This window comes from Hipposideros armiger, unplaced genomic scaffold (genome assembly GCF_001890085.2).
Source record: "Hipposideros armiger isolate ML-2016 unplaced genomic scaffold, ASM189008v1 scaffold_556, whole genome shotgun sequence".
NCBI classification, from domain to species: Eukaryota; Metazoa; Chordata; class Mammalia; order Chiroptera; family Hipposideridae; genus Hipposideros; species Hipposideros armiger.
Window position 1 is genome coordinate 202,932 of NW_017731906.1, and position 18,524 is coordinate 221,455.

An 18,524-nucleotide genomic window follows, 5' to 3' on the forward strand; every position below is an offset into this window, starting at 1 on the left:
TTCTTGGTGTCTAGGCAATAAGGAGGGCGCACCCCTGCTCAACTGACTTGTGCAACACACAGGACGTGAAGCGCCCCACACTGAAGTGCTCTGTACATTAAAGGTGAAGACCCAGAGGGCAGAGCCAGGACCCGAGGTGGGGACATTCCCCATAGGTAGGTGCTGACAGAAGGAAACATGCTCTCATCATCCCGAGAATCAGGAGCCCTTTGCCTCTGGAGGGGTGGGTGGGTCCACAGGCTGCGGGCTGCCCAGTGGGATGTTGTCAGGGGACTCACCTAGCAGGTGGGGCTGGAGCCCAGCATCTGGGGCTTGTTTCAGACTCTTGACTGAGACCCCGTTCCTCCTTCCTGCTCGCTGAGAACCTAGGGGCGGGTGGCCTCTCCTGGCTGGACCTGGTCAGAGGCCCGGAGGAAAGCTGGGCCTCCCTGCTGGTGCCATTCCCCTCTCGGAGCTGGAGAGGCACGCAGGGGCCCCTTTCTGCCCGTCCACTCTGGGAGAACAGAGGAGGCGGACAGGCAGGGATCGAGGCGGTGGTGTGGCCAGGGCTTGGCTTCAAGGGCTGCCTGCCTGTGCTACAGGTGGAGTTGAATTCTGGTCCAAATGGCATAGACCCTTAAATGTCAGACCTTAGGGAACAGCAAAAGTGGGCCGACAGTCTGTCAGAGACCAAGTCACACTCAGAATTCACAGTCCCAGTCCAGGGTGCCTTCTAAGAAAGATGAATTGGCAGATGTTACTACAATGACGGTTGTACACATCAGGAATACAGATTCTGAGGTAAGGAGGGTTCATTCTTGTTTCCAGCCAAGAAAAATACCGGATTATTGACTGAGTTATTTCCTATTAAAATGAAAGTGGAGCAGACTGGCCCAGAGCCTTCCTGGGACCACGAGAGAAACCATTTTCTCATTAAGAGCATGTTGAAGCAGACACGGCAGCCCCCTGGCTGGCACACACCATCCCCCAGCCCCTCAGACGAGGCAGACTTGGCAGCCCGCTCTGGTTGCTTCTAATGGACTTTATTGTCGTCCTGTTCCAACACCACAGTAAAATGGGACCTGCAGGCGGCAGGCCTGTACCATGTGTCACCACAGCAAAAACAGGACCCACACGAACACATGCCCGCCCTCCCCCCAGACCTACTCACAGGATAAATACGTGTTACAAATTTTTTTTTAAAAAGAAAACAGAATAAATTAATAACTTAAGTGATTAGGCACCAACAGTGATTTGAAAAATTAAATGTCAATTTTAAATGGTAACAGGGCAAGAACCTAAGACTGGGCATCTAGCCCATTTTTTTTTTCTTCCCAACAAAAAGCAACAATTCCGTGTGAAATGATTCTAAATTTCAAGACATATGTAACCAACAAACACACAGGAACACATATCACCACATATCACATGACAGCCTGAATTTCCGGTGGGATCCCCCTCAGCAGGTAGTCTACCTGGCCCCAGGCCTCAAAGAGCTTGGGGAGTCCCAGAATTATGGCCCCATAAGAGGGGCTTTAGAGCCCATGTGGCCAGCCTCACTCCCCCCCCCACCCCTCCGCCACATTTTGCAGACAAAGGCCCAGAGAAGGGAAGGGCGAGTTCATCTCCCTCCTGTTCTGCACGCGGCTCTCAGAGCTCTGTCAAGGGTGTGGGTGTGGAGAGGGTGGTCAGGCGCGGCCTGGGGCTGAGGCCTTAGCCCTGTGGCAGGGAAAGGGGCCAAAGGGCAGACTGAGTTGAGCCCATGCTCCAATCACTTCCAAATGGTTGTGCTTCTGTCCTAGGAATGGGGCATACTTGAATGGTTTCGAATGTAGAAGCTACCAAAATCAATCTAGGGAGGGGGCTGTGTTCACTGGCTAATGCTCTGGTGCTGCCCTTCCCTGGTGGTCCACACCCTTGAGAGAGAAGTCACAAAACAGCTGAGTATCAGCCACATCAGAGACCACCCACCTAATCCAACCACCCATTTCACAGACGGGCAAACCAAGGTCCGAAGGAGACACAGCTCCCGTAGCAGGCTCCCCCTCTCTTCTCACTGTCCCCGCTCCACTTCCGCTAACCTTGCAGAGATGGAGCTGGAAGCGGGGGAGGATGGCTCCTTCTGTAGGGAGCCCCAGGCAGGATGAATCCTGGGAGCTAAGCTGGCCGAGAAAGCATCCCCATTCTTGCCAGGCCACCAAGGAAGGTGGACTTTGAGCCACTGATAGGCCAAAGGACCAGTTTCTCCAACAGAGCTGACAGGTATGTACGAAATACCTGGCAGTTTGGCGCTTGTGAGTTCCTCTTGTACCGCTTTCCATCTCTACCCCTGCCTCCGCCCTAAGAGTTTGGGAGTTACAGGAACCAAGAACTGGAGGGAGGTCTCCTTGCAGATTAGATCTGAACACTTCAGACTCTGAAGACGCCAGCTGGTTTCATTCACATCATGGCACATTCAGAAAATGCTTACATTATTAGGGCACCGAGGGGGTCAACCGGGGAGGCTGCTGGAGCTGGGAACTGAGGGCATCAATACCTGAGACCACCTGGAGCCATTAAAAGCTCTGCCATAGGAGACCCGTCGTAGAGGGTCTTAAAGAGACACAGTCAGGGCTGGGCGGAGTGAACCAGCAAGCCCTGCCCACTGCAGGCCGCTGCCCCCATTACCATCTCACCTGGGACACTGGCATGCACTGCCAAACGTCTTTGTTTCCAAAGCACAACGCTTTCCAAGTCTGCCCTCCTCTCTTCCACTGGACCCAGCGCTGCCCTCTTTCCCTGTGAAAATCTGACCCACATTCTTCCAAGGCGCCCCCACCTTCTCAGGCACCTCCTTTTCTTAGAATCCACCTTCTCTGAACCCCACTCCCTTCACCCTCCACTCCTGCTCCCGGCACCAACCTCCCACAGAACTAGTCTTGCATCCTCTGCCTATTGTTCCAGTCACTTCAGCATGGTTGTCTGTCTGTCCCGGGAATGGGACATCGACATTTTAAGTCTCTCATGGCCATTACCAATATCTTGTGTCCTTGTCTTTTTTTCCTCACTGACTGTGGCCTTCTCAAGTTCAGGGACAAAGTCTGATTAATTCCTTTGTCCTCAGTGTCTAGCCCAGAGCCTGGTCACAGCAGCCATTAATAAATATTGGCTGAGTTGATTAGAACTAAAACTAAGAGGAAGCGGGTACTGTTGAGAAAATAATTTCTCCCAGGATGGGATTTCTTCAAGAATGGTCGGGGGTGTGTACATACACTCAAAGAAGCTAAAATTGAGCGGTAGCCACCTCCATTAAACATAGTGGGATATTTTTGGGGGGGATGGGGGGTGGGGAAGAAGGTCTAACTCATCCCAGGGTAGGATGACACATCTGGTCTGCCCAGTTGCCTCTGAAACTCTAGAAAATTTGGCCAAGAGCTTTCCACATAAAAGATTGAGATCCCCTCCCGCAGGCTCAGGAGAAAGCCTGGGGTGAAGGCCTTACCTGTTGTCCCCGGCAGGGAGGGGAGGAGGGGCCTGGCCTCTCCTGTTTCTGTAGCCAGGTTTGAGTCCAACAGGGCACTTGGGATGCGAGGGAGCAACAGAAGCTGATCTGAGCTGAAAACACACTCTGAGCCTGGCACTAGGCCACACTGGACCTGCCCCGGGACCTGGCACAAAGCCTTGCTACACCGCACACGCTGCCGGCAACTCCCACCTGTCACCTCCATGCTCCGCTCCGCCCTGCCCTCTCCCTTGCACGGCTTCACCTGTCATCCATCAGTCCTGGCGCCTGCCCTCGTGTCATGCCACCATGCACACTGCTCTCCTGAGACGACACAGCACTCCTTCACTTTCTGCCCCACGCTGCATCCCCATGGGACTGCCTTGGGTACGCCACCAGGCCCTTTGGGTGTACCTCCCCACATGCTCTCCTGTCCCCCCCATGGCCTTCACCCCCGCCTCTCTCTCATCCCATCAGTACCTGTGCCTTCCCTGCTGCACTGCCCATCCTGCAGAAACTGGCTGCACCATCCCCCTCTAGTGGCCTGTGCACGGCCCTGTGCCTCTGCTCAGCCCATTCCTGTCCCAACGTCGCCCCTCAGTCCTGGCATCAACTCCAGTGCCCCCCATGCGCCCACATCCCACACTGCGCAGCGCTTGCCCACAGCTCCACCAGCCTCCCTCACCGTGCCGGCACTCGCACACACCATGCTGCTCCGCCCCACACAGTTCCAGCCTTCTGGGCATGGCGCCCTCAGGCGGCGGGGACTTGGGGAAGTTAGGCAATCTCTGTCCTAGAGTGGAAGAGTGGGCTGGTGGCTCCAGAGTCCAGCAACCCGACCCTGTGGGGTCCTTGTCTCCCCATGTCCTGGGCTCTGAGCCCTGCTCCTTGTTCTTGGTTGTCCATCAGCCGCAGCTCTCCCTTTTGTCCTCAGCCTCCTGCCTCTCCCACCCCGCAACAGCTGCCCTGCCACTTGGCTAAAGTGGGGGACCACTGCAGGTATCAACGACCCTTCTATATCTGGGGATCTAATTCCTTAGTCCCTCAAGACCACCGCTAACCTTCCTTCTCGACTCTTCCACCTTTTGGTGGCCTTGCCTCTCCTCTGCCGAGACAGACAGGCATGAAGTCCATGTTCACTTTGGTCTGCTGATCTCTGACTCCCTGGTCAGTGAGACGACGGGCTTCTTCCAGGACGGATGGAGGCAGCCCAGGGGCTGGAGGGAACGGGGCTGAGGGCGGGGACGGAATGTGAGCTGTGGAATCCAGCTCAGAGTCCCAGCCCCTCCGCCCACACGTCTGGTAGATACTCAGGTCTAAAGAGCAGGAAGAGGCTGAAGGATGCTTTTTGGCAATAGCTCTAACTAAGGTAGGAAGAGGCATGGCCATTATTGATAAAAATCAAAGGTGGGGCCCGAGTGGGCAGAGGAGGTGCCTCGATCAGGCCCTCACCTCCCAGGGGGAGGGTTCAGGGTCCCTGATGTCAAGTGCTTTGAAGGCCAGAGTGGCAGAGTGGAGAGAGGTGGGCTGGAGGGGGCAATGGGAGAGGAGAAAGGGGAGACAGGGAGGAGACAGCTTTGGTGCCTCCAGGCCCCTCTCTAGGCTTGGTGGCCCCTGGTCACAGCTTGGCGCCCTTGGAAGGCTCCGAGGACTGCCGCACATCTGTCCACTCCTGCATGGTGCTCTGCAGGGCCTGGGTCTTCTCCTTGTCCACTTGAACGTAGTCCACCTTCTCGTCAGAAGTGACGGATGACGTGGATGGCTGAGGAACAGAGCAGGGAAGTAGATGTGGCTGTGAGTTATGAGTTGGGGGGCAGGTAGGCGGGCTCTTCCTGAGCTGTCTCAAGGGGAGAGGAGGTGGGCCTCTGCCTGCCACTCCCACTGGCCTTTGGAGCCTGTCTGCTTTTTCCGAAGGTGGGCTGTAGAGCCTGAACTGCAAATTGCATCCTCCTTCCTCTGTGATACAACAGCCCCTGCCAGCCCTCCTGACTTCCCAGCTCCTAGGAGGACCCGGGCCCTTCCTTGGCCAGGTGAATGGTCCAGGCCTCCATTTCTGCCTTAGGACACTGCTCTGTGGCCACTCATCCAGGGGAAGGAGTTTGCTGGTTGCCAAGAAGCACCAGCCATAGGCCTTTGTGGATATCCAAAGTGAGCACGCGCGTCTGCCCAGTGAGGGGAACCTGGATGGAGGCGGCATGCCCGCCCTGTTTCTGGACTGGGCCGCTAAGCATACTTCCTAGGAGGGCCTTCCTAGGCCTGCAGTCCCTTCAGAAGGCCCCTACATCAGCAGCAGGGCTCTGGGACCCACCCAGACAGTGAGTTCTCCTCAAAGAAGAGTTCGGGACCAGGACACAGGAGTCCTGAGTCTCGGCTCTGTCACTGATCCGCTCTGTAACTGAGCATACGTGTCTCTCAGTGTGCATTTATTTGCCCATCTGAACAAGGGAAATGGACTGGCCGATGAGGTCCCATGGACCTAGGGTGCCTGTGTGCTAAGAGAGCGGGGACAGGAGCCATATAAGACCCAGACTAAGGCACGGCCGAGTCGCAAGAGGCTGAGTGCTGCTGTTCAGGGTTGAAGGCGCCCTCCACGAGAGCCCTGGAAGCTCTAACTGACACCCCACCCTACTCCACCCCTCCCATCCCAGGCACCTTGCGGTGGGGGCTTGGGGAGCTTGGCTGGAAGTCCAGGGCCAGGTAATCGACGCTGCCAGTGCTCTTCTTAGGGGCTGGACTGTTGGTGCCACTGGGAATGGGAGATGCAGACACTGGGTTTTGCTATCACAGGAGGAAAACACTGTTAGTAAGTTTAGGAAACAGACTAACCCACTGCCCGAAAAACACACCCCTAAGAATAAGAGCTACGAGCTCACTGAAGGCTCCTCGGAGTCCTGTACGGTGCAGGGACGTTTCTTGTTCTCATTTAAACCCTCACAACAATCCTGTGATGTAGGTATTATTACTAGTCTTGTTTATTTATTTTTTTAAAAGATGAAACACTGGTTCAGAGGAGTAAAGTGACTTGTCTATGGTTGCACAGCTGGTGAGCAGGGATGGGAAACACGTCTGTTTTCTGACTCCCTTCCGGTGCTCATCCTGCTGAGCCATGTTCCTCCCTTCCAGGGCCTCAGGCCAAATCCCAGCTAGTCTCCCCGACAGACCCAGCCCTTGCTTGTTGGGCCCTAAGGAAGGAACATATTTCCTTTATGTGCTGGACACTGGAAAGTCTTCTGCTGCACCAAATCTGCTTCTCTGGAACTCCTACCCATGGCCTGGAGCGGGGTTGCCACACCGAGGCCACTGGCCGCCTCCAGCCCCAGCTCCTCAGAGACCCAAACAGAGCGGCCTCATCCCCAGGCTGCACGGAGCCCCAGGTCCTTCAGCAGCTCTTCACGTGACACACCCTCGGATCCTGTCTCCATCCAGGCACCAAGTTTACCTTGTCCAGGATTTTCTTGAAGCCTTATTCTAACGAGAAAGGCAATATAGTCCTATTTTGTTTTTTGGCTGCTTTGCTGGTTAGTTGGTTTGTTCTTTCAATAGGCAGCCACGACCAAGTGCTGGGCAGCTCTTCTCTTTTCAGTGAAAATCTCAGGGAGGAAACTTGCCATGCACTGCCCGTGCTTAGATCTCCCCTATGGCCTTCACTGCAGGGAGTCACATACATGTGTGTTTCCCCACCGATCAGCAGATCTTCAATAAATGTTTACACTCACATGCATGCTCATAGTCATGGGTACAACAGGACAAGAAGTGAAGGGGAAGATCTTTTACTTTTAGAAGATTATTTTAACAGGACAGAAGAAGGAAATTAACTTTGGCAGGCAGCTATGCTCACCACTATACCACCAACGCACACAGGAAATTAACTTTGAAGGGTGCTCTTGTCACCAGGGAGTGTTCTTAGACACCTGTCTCAGACTTGGCCTGCTCATCCTTCTGGGGCTCCCTCCTGCCCACAGGAAAAACCCAGATTTCCAAGAGCATTCAAGGCCCTTCATGATCTGGCTTCAGTCCAACCTCCCCCCGCCGCTTTAGCCACAGTGAATGACCATCGTTCTCCACGTTCCCCGCTCTGCACGGCCATCTCCGCCTCAGGGTCTCCGTTTCCCCAGCCGGTATGATCACCTGTCCTGCAGGTACGCCCCCCCTAAGGTCCTCTCCAGAGGCACTGACCACACCACCTGTGTCATAGTCACAAGAAAGGCAGGCCTTCTCTGCCCCTTAGGACTGCGGCCTCCTTGAGGGCGGGGACCATGTCTTTACTGCCTCTGACAATGACCCCACAGGGCTTGTCACCTATTTGGCTCAAGAAAGATTTGCAGCAGCAAATTAAATCACAAAGTGGGGGCCCCTGGGCTGAGGTGAGTTAGCCAAGCCAGGAAGTGGGGACCTCGGAGATGGATTCTAGGGGACTCAGAGTGGGGGTCACTCCTGTGGACCCCAGGGGGCTCACCATAGGGACGTAGTTCTCCTCGCTGTCTCCCGAGTCCGTGCTGGTGATACTCTGTGTGGAGATGGGGCGGCAGTACTGGGAGGAGCTGGAGTTGAAGGTGTGGCTATTGTGGAGGGAGGACAAAGAACAAACCCTGGGTAAGTCACCAGCTTCCAGCTGGGCCTCCAACCCTCACACGCCCAGACCTCTGCCCTCAGAGCTTCCCTCTCCATTGTTAGATGAAGCGCTGATACAGAGTGGGTACAGTTATCCCCCCTTGCAGGTGAGGAAACCAAGCCCCAAGAGCGCAGCTACTGACAGCGTTATCATCAGGTAGCTTTCCTGACTCAGCCCAGCCACTGGTGCCCTCACCAGCCCTAACGGCCCTGTTCCAAGCTCCTGTTTCCAAAAAGACACTCACATGGCCCTCGACCAAGACTTGGTGACAGGCGACTTGAAGGGGAGCTCGTCAATGACGGTGTTGTTTCTCAGGTCGAGTGGTGTTGGCTTTGCTGGGGCAGGAACAGAAAGCCGAGAGTCAGCCAGTAACAATGACGCCACACACACATGCTCACACAGAGCACGCAGGTACATTTATGAACGCCTTCGTATTCACCCCAGTTTTACAGAGGGAAACCGAGCTCAGCAAGGTTATATACTCTTTGCCCATGTTGACAGGGCTTGAAGTTATGTCTTCAGGTTCCAAATGACATATTCTTGCATTGTGTCTACGGTAATCGTATTTTCAGAATCCAGAATGGGGACACGGGGTTTGACAACGGATTGTCCTCCCCAGATCTGAGACCACGTACAGGAATGAGAGATGATACTGGAATGGGAGAAGGCCGCCATGACTACTCCCTGCTGCTCCTGGACCAGGGCTGCGGGGCCGGAAGTGGAGGAAGGTGGATGTCAGGAGACCCGGGAGGTTTTCAGGTCAAATGCCGAGATCTGAATTCCCTGCTGGCTTGAGCAACGGGGCTTATCTCTGCCCAAGGTTACTCTACTTCTCCCTTTGAGTCCCTGCCACTGACCCAAAGCCGGCAGCATGAGGGAGAGGCAGGCCTGGAGCTTGAACTCCAGCACTTCTTCCTGTCTGGATGCAGGGGACGCAGATCCAAGTTTCCTGAACACCTGCTATGGACGGCGTCAACGTCCTAGAGGCTATCCTCGGAAACAAACCCAGGAGGCAGATATTACTATCCCCATTTCACAGATGAGAAAACTGAGGCTCAGAGAATCAGAATGATTTGCCCAAAGACACACGCAGGAAGTGTGCTGGATAAGGATTCCAACCCCCATCTACCTGGTTTGAATACTCAAGCCTTTCGATTACATCATAATGTATCTTTTAATAGATGACTTTGTCAGCTCTGCCCTACCCAGCCCCAGATCTAACACTAACTCTCTATCCTTGAATAGATTTTATACATTACAAAGCACTTGCAGATGTATTACCTACGTCCCTCAACACCTCTGGGAAGTAAGTATGATAGTTCCCATTTCGCCAACAAAGAAACAAGGCTCAGAGACACAGAATGACTGCTGTACAGTCACAGGTCAGCAGCGGGCAGAGCTGAAACCTGCATCTGTCCTGTCCTGCTTCCTGCACTCCTCTGCCCACCTGGCGACTCCAGCAGCCAGTCCCTGTAGTGCCAGACCACTGGGATGAGTGTGGGGTGCTTGCGTATGGGGGCCCAGAAGCCACCGCTTCCTTGCAGGTAAAGTCCAGGACCCACCTGATCACTAAGGGAATGCGAAGAGTCCCTGGCCTTCGTCGAGAGATGGGCAAGAGTGGACTTACCTTTCCGGTCAGGTTTGAGGTCGCGGTTGACAGGGGGTGGCTGGATCTCACTCGCTCGGCTGGGGCCTCGGTGCACAGGAAGGGCTACAGAAGGGTAGCCGAGCTGGTCAAAGTGATGGGGCCCTGGGCTCATGGGGATGTAGACACTCTGGGAATTATCACCTGCTCGCTCCATGGCCAGCAGGGTGGAGGAACCTGGATTCATGGGCACGTAGTTGTCTTCGGAATTGGTGCTGTCCGATCGGCCTATAAGTGTTTTCCCTGGCTGGGAGGGAGAGTGAAAGAGATACAGCTGTCACTAGCAAGAAGAAACAAGAGGGAGGTGAGAATTTATATACAAGGGAAGAAAAGTCATGACGGAGTGAGCTGTGCTATGAAGCTATAAGGCAGACCCTGGGAAAACCAAATAAGAAAGCAGACTGGGAGACAGGAAGAAATGAAGTCTGTGGGTCCCTTCTAGCTTCCATGATCCCTTGGGACTCACGTATAATTTGTGATACATCTTTAGTATGAAATATCCTTGGTGGCTGGGTCCATGAGGCTTTCTGGGTGCTTAAGGCAGAAGGGAGCACAAACCACGGGCTGCTAGGTTTGGTTCAGGACCCGCCTTCCACCTCAAGTCCAGACTCGCCGCTGGGAGGTCGGCACCTCAGTCTGAGCTGGGCAGGAGGCAGCTAAGGGGCCTTGGCCGGGCAGGTGCGAGCAGGCCGGCTTTCACTGTGACCATCATGCTACAGTCAGACCTGTCCCGGGGTGTGCACTGCAGCCACCCTAACTATGGCCTTCCTCCAGCTCTTGCCCTGTCTGTTCAGATGTACAGCTAAGCTGCTTCTGCTTTGGTTACCTGATTTTCAGTCTTTTTCGTGGGCCTGAAATCAGGCCTAGTCTGCTCAGCTGGGGCCTGACATCTTGCAGAACTGTGGTCAGCCCCGTCTAGAAGCAGCCGGAGAGATCCTGCGCTCAAACCATAATTCTGCCACCGAGCCTGACTCAGCAGCACCCCTGCCTGCAGTCCCCCACCACAGTCCCCTCCTCCAGGTGAGACATCGTGGGTAGGGATGCTTCGATCCACCACCCCACAGCCTGGGCCCTCTGCATTCTAGACCCTTCCTGCTTACCTACTGGGATGGTGAGCCCCATAGTCTAGTATAACTAAGTACACACATTTCTGCCACACTAGGACACCTGTCTCTTTCTAAAAACTCAATCCAGGGTGCTGAACTGAGACAAAACGCTTGGCAGGGTCCTAAGAGGGAGACACTGTCACCTTTTGGGCTGTGCTTTTAGTTCCATGGGCATGACCTTTAACCCACCTGAGCCGGCCTGAGGACGCCTGGCTAAACCCCACTCACCAGGAAAGAACTGACTCCGTCGGTCATGGACTCTGCAGACCGGCCTGCACTCTCTCCAGCACGCTGCGGGTACTCGTAGGACTCACAGGAAGAAGCTAGGACAGAGGAAGGGATGCCCAGATCTCACAGCTGATCTGTGTGCTGACACCCACCCGAACCCTCACCAGTGTTGCTCCGGGTCTTCCCGAAACTCCAGAAGATACTACTCTCAACCCCCAATGATGAGGTATTACTTCTACCATGTCACTCCTCAGTTCAAAATATCCCTCCCAGACTTCAGCTCTAGCTCCAGTGGTAGCGCCGACATTGAGTCTTTCCTTGACCGCTTCTGCCCTAATTTATGCACCTGTCCTTTAATTCCTGTAGCACTGACCACCTGTCCCACTCGCCCCAGCCATCACTCATTCGAGCACTACAGTAATACTGATACTTGACTAATTTATAGATGTTGATTTTATTTCCCAACGAGATGTGAGCTCTTTGAAGGGCAGGGACAGGTTTTTTATGTCTCTATCATCTCAGTTCCAAAGCACAGGGTAATTGGTCAAATAACTGATGGACTAAAAGACGACAATGAATCCTGAGCCAGGAGTCAGGACCCTGGGTCCAAGGCTCGTCTCTGCCACTGACTGACTTTATAACCCTGAATAAGTCTCTTAATCACCAAGGGCTGCGTGTGACATAGAGACAATGAGGCGCTGGCCCCTCAAACTCTCAGGGTCGCTACCTGGCTTAAAGAACACAGCGGCTGTAACAACAGGCTTTGCAGGCTATAACGCAAATGCAAAATGAAAGGAATGAGTATCATTGTACTTTTTCATCAAACGAGATTATAGGCAGAGTTGGAATACTCTAAGTGGAAAACAGTGACAATAGAATTTAGATACTTCACATAGAAATGAAGACTTTAAACAGAGATTCAAGTGTGGCTTAGACAATATTTTGAAGATCTAATTTTGTTTTAACAGTCTACTAGTCCACATAGGTTTGGCAGTTTGGACAAGTCCTATAAACTTATTTTTGCAATCTTTGGTTTCATTTGTAAATGAATAAAATACTATGGTTTGGACTTCTAAACCCACAGTATGTTGTACTGTGGTTAACCAAGAAGGTTCTATCTCCCTTAGTGGAATAGCAACTTCTCTGAAGTAGGGTCTGCTATACTCTTGCCATTGTGGCCATCCAGTGCTGGAGGACCAACTCATAGGGGCCTGTGTAGAAGGCGCCTTAACTATAGCAGTGACCTGAGTGGTCCTAAGTCTCCTTGGCACGGATGACCAAGGCCTAGCCAACGACTGAGAACGCTTGCGCTACCTCCCTCTCCCCCTTGGCCTCAGCTAGGGCTTATACTGACCTCGGTGAAGTCGGCTGTTGTCCATCGCAGGGAGGGTATTACGCCTGGGGATGGTGGCAGAGACTGATCTGCTGTTTTCACCGATTGGAGGTCTCTGTTGAGGGCTCCCCCATCGAGGAGTTTCTGCCTGACTTGGCTTGGGAGGTCGGGGTGGTGGAGCTATGGCTGAGTCTCCAGGAGTGGCCACTGCCATGGCATTGTGGTTCTTGTCCAGCGTGAATGTCCTAGGGATCTGGTAGGCTGAGAGTGGAGTGGTTGGAACATCGATATTGTCCACCAGCAGGTCCCCAAACTCCCGGCACAGGGTGTTGATGGGCGTCTTGAAGGTGTACACGTCCTCATTATCTGTCTCGGAGCCTGTGAGGCTGCCCTTGGTGTGGCCATGGGAGGCCAGGCTTCGGGGGAGGTCGTAGGTGCTGTCTCTGAATTCCGTATTGTGCCGGCTTGGCTTGGGGAGGCTATAGAAGCCATGGACTTGGCCACTGACGCCGTTGACACAGTGTCCATTGCCCTGGGCCAGTTTCTGTACGGCCGTGTCACTCCTCATGAGGAACGAGGCCCTGGTGCCCTGAGAGAAGCTGGCACTCCTAAGAGAGAGAAATGAGGGAAGGGACGGGAGGGTTAGAGGCCAGCACTGCCTACCCAGGGGGGCTAGCGGGTGTGTTCAAAGCCCCGCGCACCTTGTTGGTGTGGAAAAAACACAGGCTGAGGAGGCAGGCAGTCCTGAGGTTTATCTCCGTTTACCAGCTGTGTGACCTTGGGCAAGGCACTTTCTCTTTCTGAGCTTCACTTTATGCACTTGTAATAATGGTGATGATAAACATACTTTGAAGGTTATTCAGAAATTAGACTCTAGTATGCCTAGCATATAGATGTTCAATCAGTGTTAGTTTTTATCCCCTCCCCTCCTCACCCATGGCTCTGGTTAGCAGGAGCTGGTCTTACCCACACTCGCGCCCCCAACAGATATCAACAAGCCAGTTACACTGCCCACTTGTTCACTGTTTTAAGCCAGAATACTGGGGGGTGCCAAAAAAAATGTACACAAGTGGACACTTTGGTCAACGTTGCTCAAGCAGTAGTTCGCTATAATCAGAAGTGTCTGGACGCTGATGGTAGCTACTTTGAGCACCTCTTGTAATTGCAGAAGTCAAGCATGACTTGTATTCATCTTTTGTTATCGGTATATATTGAGTATTACACTTTTAATAGTTTTTTCTTTCTTAAACTGTGTATACATTTTTTTGGGCACCCTCTGCATATATATTTGAATACCGAGGCTGAGAGACAGTAGAAAGAACTATCTTCAGTCTGTGTGAAAAGACAGCAAGCAAGTCATGTTCTCAGCTTTCCCGCTGTAAAGTAAGTCAGCTAACGAATACTGATGTTATAAAGAACGACTCAAATGTTAAGCTATATTTTTATTTTATACTGTGTATTGTGGTTTGTTGAGAAGCACTTAGAGGAAGAGATATCTCTTTCCAGAAGCCTAAATATCTGTAGGAAAAATTATTTTCTTCTTTGGGAACTATATTCAGGATACAAAAAATTTAATTGTTTTTAAAATTTAGGTTTTTGGGAAATAAGGCAAAACCGATCAGTTTAAAGATCTGGGAGTGGAGGAATTTGTGTTGGGTTTCATCACTGCCACTGATATGCTCTGTGAGCGTTCCCAAGTCCTCCTCCCCAAGGTGTGACCCAGTGGGTCTTAATGGCTCTTACGGGTCCATCTGGCTCTGAAGCTCCGTGTCTGCGGTTTTGTAAATGTGGTTTGCAAAGTGGACTCTATGTTCTGTGCTGGTGCCTGGGGAGACTGGAGGGTGAGATTCTAAGCAAGTAGGGGCCCAGGTCTGCTCTTCTCTGTCTTACATGATGATTCTCCATAGGATTTCATTTTTGGGGGGAAAAAGTGAAGAATCACTATTCAAGAACAATCCTTTATAGTAGTGATTCTCGGTCTTTTGGGGCTATAAACTCCTAAGAATCTAATAAAAAGCTCTTGGCACGTCTCACCAGAATGGGCAAATTTTGTATACATACAAATTTGCATGCTGTATCTGAGAGGCGAGGGTGTCATACCCCTCTAGGCCAATCCTAGGAACCCCTTTGCCTTATACAAGCTTTCAGCTCACAGGGAGCTTGTTATTATGGATGCAGCCACCAGATGGCGGTAGAAAATAGGGCCCAGCAGTCTAGAATGAGGAATGGAAACATGCGTCTAGGCTAGGCTCGCTCGTATGTAAACTTGCAACCATTTCAATCCCCAAACCTTCAGCAGCCCCCCTCTCTAGGCCTCTGTGCTCTTTCTCCCTTTCTATTCCATTCCACAGACATAACCAAACCGACAGCCATAGGCCTAGATCACTGAACTTCTAGCCTTTGGAAAATGGAGTGCTTGGAGCAGGGGATGTGGGAGCCAACGGTAGACATAAGGTGGTCACGTGGTTCACATTTGTCTTTGGTGCTTTTCATTTGTTGTCTTTGGAATTTCCAACTCTCTGTTGGATACCTCCATCTGGATTTGTTTCTTGAACAAACATTTACTGATACCCTACTTTCCATGTGGGCTAGGCACATCCATGGTTACAGAGATGCCACCTGCCCTCGGGGGAGGGTCAAGGACACGTCTTCAAAGATGTTGCCTTTGAGTGAGTCTGGCAGATGGCCAGGCAAGAGGCAAGAGAAGGGAAAAGGTGTTCTAGCCGGAGGCACAAAGAAGTAGAACTCAACCTGGCAAGTTCAAGGAGATGCAAGCTGCTCAGGCTGGAGCAAGCGCCTTAGGAGGCGGGGCTGAGAGGTGACCACGGTGGACAGGCCAGGGCTGATGGGGATGGGGCAACCCCTGAGGGACTTTAAGGGGAGGGGGAGGGTGGGAAAGCATTATAGGTATCCGGCAGTAGCCTTCAACATATTCCAGAATGAACCCCTCCCCCTGTCTTAAGAATGGCACCAGTCATGCCAGCTTGAGAGTTACCCACATTATGATTTCTCATTCAGGGACCCCACAAGTCCTGCTGACTCCACCCAATTCAGGTCCTCCTGATTCTTCTGAGAAGAAAAGGTCTAAGAAAAACGTCTCCCTCCCATTTGCCCAGGACCTTTCTGATCCTCTGTACATCCCACTGACATTTACTTTCCTAGCTTCTCAGCTCAAACATTTTCAAAACTGGTCCATTTCCTTCAGGACTAAGCCGTATTTCAATTCCAACTCAGCTTTCCAACCTCTTCTCCTTGGCTCACCTTCCCGCCCTGGGGTCCACTCCAGCCAGTGTTCCCAGTCGGCCCCACAGTTGCGTCTCTGGGCTTTGTGGTGTCGACTGTGGTGCTCTCCTACTTCAATTTGGCAAGCTCCTACTCCTATTTATCCTTCAAACTTAGCTCAGATGGCACACCTTTTAAAGCTGTTTCTTACCATCCTCTACCCCTATGCATAATCAGTCACTCGCTCAACTCTGTTCTTGGAGCAGGAAGCCATTGTTATCTGTGCTATGTACCACTGTCACTTGGCTTCTCCACCAGACTGATTTCTTCAAGGAAAGAAACTGTCTTCTTCATTTCTTCCCCCCAGCACCTGGATTAGTACTTGTTACATAGTAAATAATGAACAAATGTTTGTTGAATGAACAAATGAATGTATAAACAAACAAATGAATAAAGAAAAGTGTTGGTGCCACCACCCTGCTTTCTGAGCTTAGCCTACTAAGCCCTTTGGTTCAGCAGATCGAAACCTCCCCTTTCAGTACCCACTAGCTATGGCCCACCTGCCCGCTGCCCTGGCATCCTCCTCTCTAGCTCACAGAACTACACACTCATCCCTAAATATGTCCCACACGGCCTAAGCTCCAGCCCTGGGCTTCCATTATTCACCTTTCTCTGGAATGCTTCCTTTATGCATCAAAACCTAATACATAATGCACAAGAAGCCGTTTTGCTCCACCAGAGTGTTACGGGACCTCTAATTCTCCTTTTTACTTCAGTCACTCCTTCCTCTTTGCTCCCACAGCACTCTGTGCTTCCATCGTAACACTCACTCTGCCTCGTGTTATAGTTTTCTGGGTCTGCGTTTCCACGTCTACCAGACCCCGTGCTCCCAGAGGGCCGGGGACCGCATCCTGTGCGCTGGCATAGTGCCTGGCACGTGGTAGATAATACCGGTGCATGTGGAGGGGGACTCAGCGTTACTTCAAGAATCAGGCAGAAGGAGCTGAACAAGGGAAACATACTTGCCTGAAGTTCCATACTCGGATGGCAGCAGAGCTGGTGCTAGCACCCAGGTCTCTGGATGCCCTGCTCAAAGCCCACGCTGCTCCAGTGCACTCCCTTTGGGCAAGAATCAAGAGGGGGGCACTCTGTGCACTGGGAAACCCGGTGGCCTTTACTACCTTCATGTAAACCTTTACCGAGGCCTATGTCACCATGATGTGCTGAGTTTCTTTCCTGGGATGGATACCTGAAAGCAGGGGATTTGGAGAGAGCTTCTCTTCTAGGGCTGTGGGCTGACGGAGGCCTCATCACATGAACATGGTGCTGTGCCAGACACATCTCATGTGATGTAGCTTTTAATCTTCCTAACAGTTCTGAAAGACAGGTATAATCCTCACATGCCAGAAGAGGAAGACAGTAAATGGCGGAGTTGGTGTAGGAAGATATATTCGAACGCCAAGTGTGTAGGGGAGCTCCCTGGTGGCAGACAGGGGTTTGGGAGAAAACAGTCCCTCAAGCCAGCAGCCAGTGCCTTTCCTTATTGTCCTGGCTGCCAGCAGCTCCAGAGGCTGTTGGTGGGTGGGACTATCACACCACATCCTGCACGTGCTTTGGTCTTAATATCAACCCCAAACCTCTCCCTTGGCTTTTAGAAACGGTTTCCTAGTTTTGCCAGCCACTTTATTTTGCACTTGTTCTTTTGCACATTTTCATATAATTGTATGCACCACACTACACCACAATTTCACTCTTTTCCACCCTACCGGATAGACTCTGAGTACCTCCATGATGAAGGGGCTGGTTTGATTTTTAATGGGTACGTTCCCATTTCAGGAAACCCTATAAATGCTTGTAGGTAAATTAACCACCATTTGGAGTTCTATAGCTGTCCTTGGCAATCTTAAGAGGTCATGTACACCATTCCCCTGCATCTGACCCATCCCAAATGGATCCTTCCTGGGAAGGAAGTAAACTCAGGAAGTTCTGTCTTACAATCTCTAAGAGGTGAGACGATCTTTGCATCTCAAACCCTTCTGGCTGCAATTTGAGTCTGCCTTCTCTCTGTGGTTATAGAGCAAAGCTGTATAAGTGAAACTAAATGAAACTAAAGGTTGTATATTCTGTGTTTGGTCAATCAAAGTCAGTGGATGAATGAGTCAAAGAAGCCTTAGAAATGATGAATCATGGCTAAGTTCTTCACTGACGTGCTGGAGTTTACTTTTTAACCCCCCCCCCCCCCATCTTTCTGTAGAACGTTGCTGCAGGGTCAATGATGCCTTCCTTGTGGAATCTCAGCACTTGAAATGTTACTTCCCTCAACCCTCACCAGAATTGTGGCTTTCCACAGCATGTGACTAGCCACAATGTGTCACCTGTTACAGGTGTAACAGCCTCCTGGAAATAAGAAGACAGAGACTGGCTCTAGTCTGGAATGGACTGGCCCTCAAAGCTGGAGGGCAAAAATCAATCCAGTGGAACTAATCTATCTCTGAAGATAAACAGGACTTTGCTTGTTTTCATGGTGTCAGTTCAAAACTCCTTCCACTGTAAATAGTTACTATTCTTTTTTTTAATTAAAATATAGCTAATATACAATATTATATTAGTTTCAGATGTACACACTAGTTATTCAACATCTATATAACTAAAGAAGTGATCACCATGATAAGTCCAGCAACCATCTGATACCGTGCCACACTATCACAATATTATTGACTATATTCCCTATGTGGTACATTACATCCCTATGACTTGTTTTATACCTAGAAATTTGGACCTCTTATTCCCCGTCACCTTTTTCTCTCCTTTTTAAAATTTTCAACTACAGTTGACATTCAATATTATTTTATATTAATTTCAGGTGTACAGCATAGTGGTTAGACATTTATATAATTTAAGAAGTGATTCTCCTGACA

The 18,524-nt window shown here is 51.4% G+C and overlaps 1 protein-coding gene across 1 annotated transcript in view; it reads right to left on the reverse strand.

Moving 5' to 3' along the window:
• Positions 1-1,653: 1,653 nt before the first annotated feature.
• The window catches only part of GAB2 (GRB2 associated binding protein 2), a 59,884-nt gene continuing 43,013 nt past the window's right edge, over positions 1,654-18,524 (reverse strand). The window contains exons 3-9 of the mRNA XM_019623648.1: positions 12,406-12,992; positions 11,052-11,146; positions 9,700-9,964; positions 8,317-8,407; positions 7,917-8,019; positions 6,113-6,238; positions 1,654-5,222 (exon numbers count right to left, since the gene is read on the reverse strand). Coding sequence (XP_019479193.1) covers positions 5,079-5,222; positions 6,113-6,238; positions 7,917-8,019; positions 8,317-8,407; positions 9,700-9,964; positions 11,052-11,146; positions 12,406-12,992 — 1,411 coding nt within the window. The 3' untranslated portion in view covers positions 1,654-5,078. The remainder of the gene's footprint in view (positions 5,223-6,112; positions 6,239-7,916; positions 8,020-8,316; positions 8,408-9,699; positions 9,965-11,051; positions 11,147-12,405; positions 12,993-18,524) is intronic.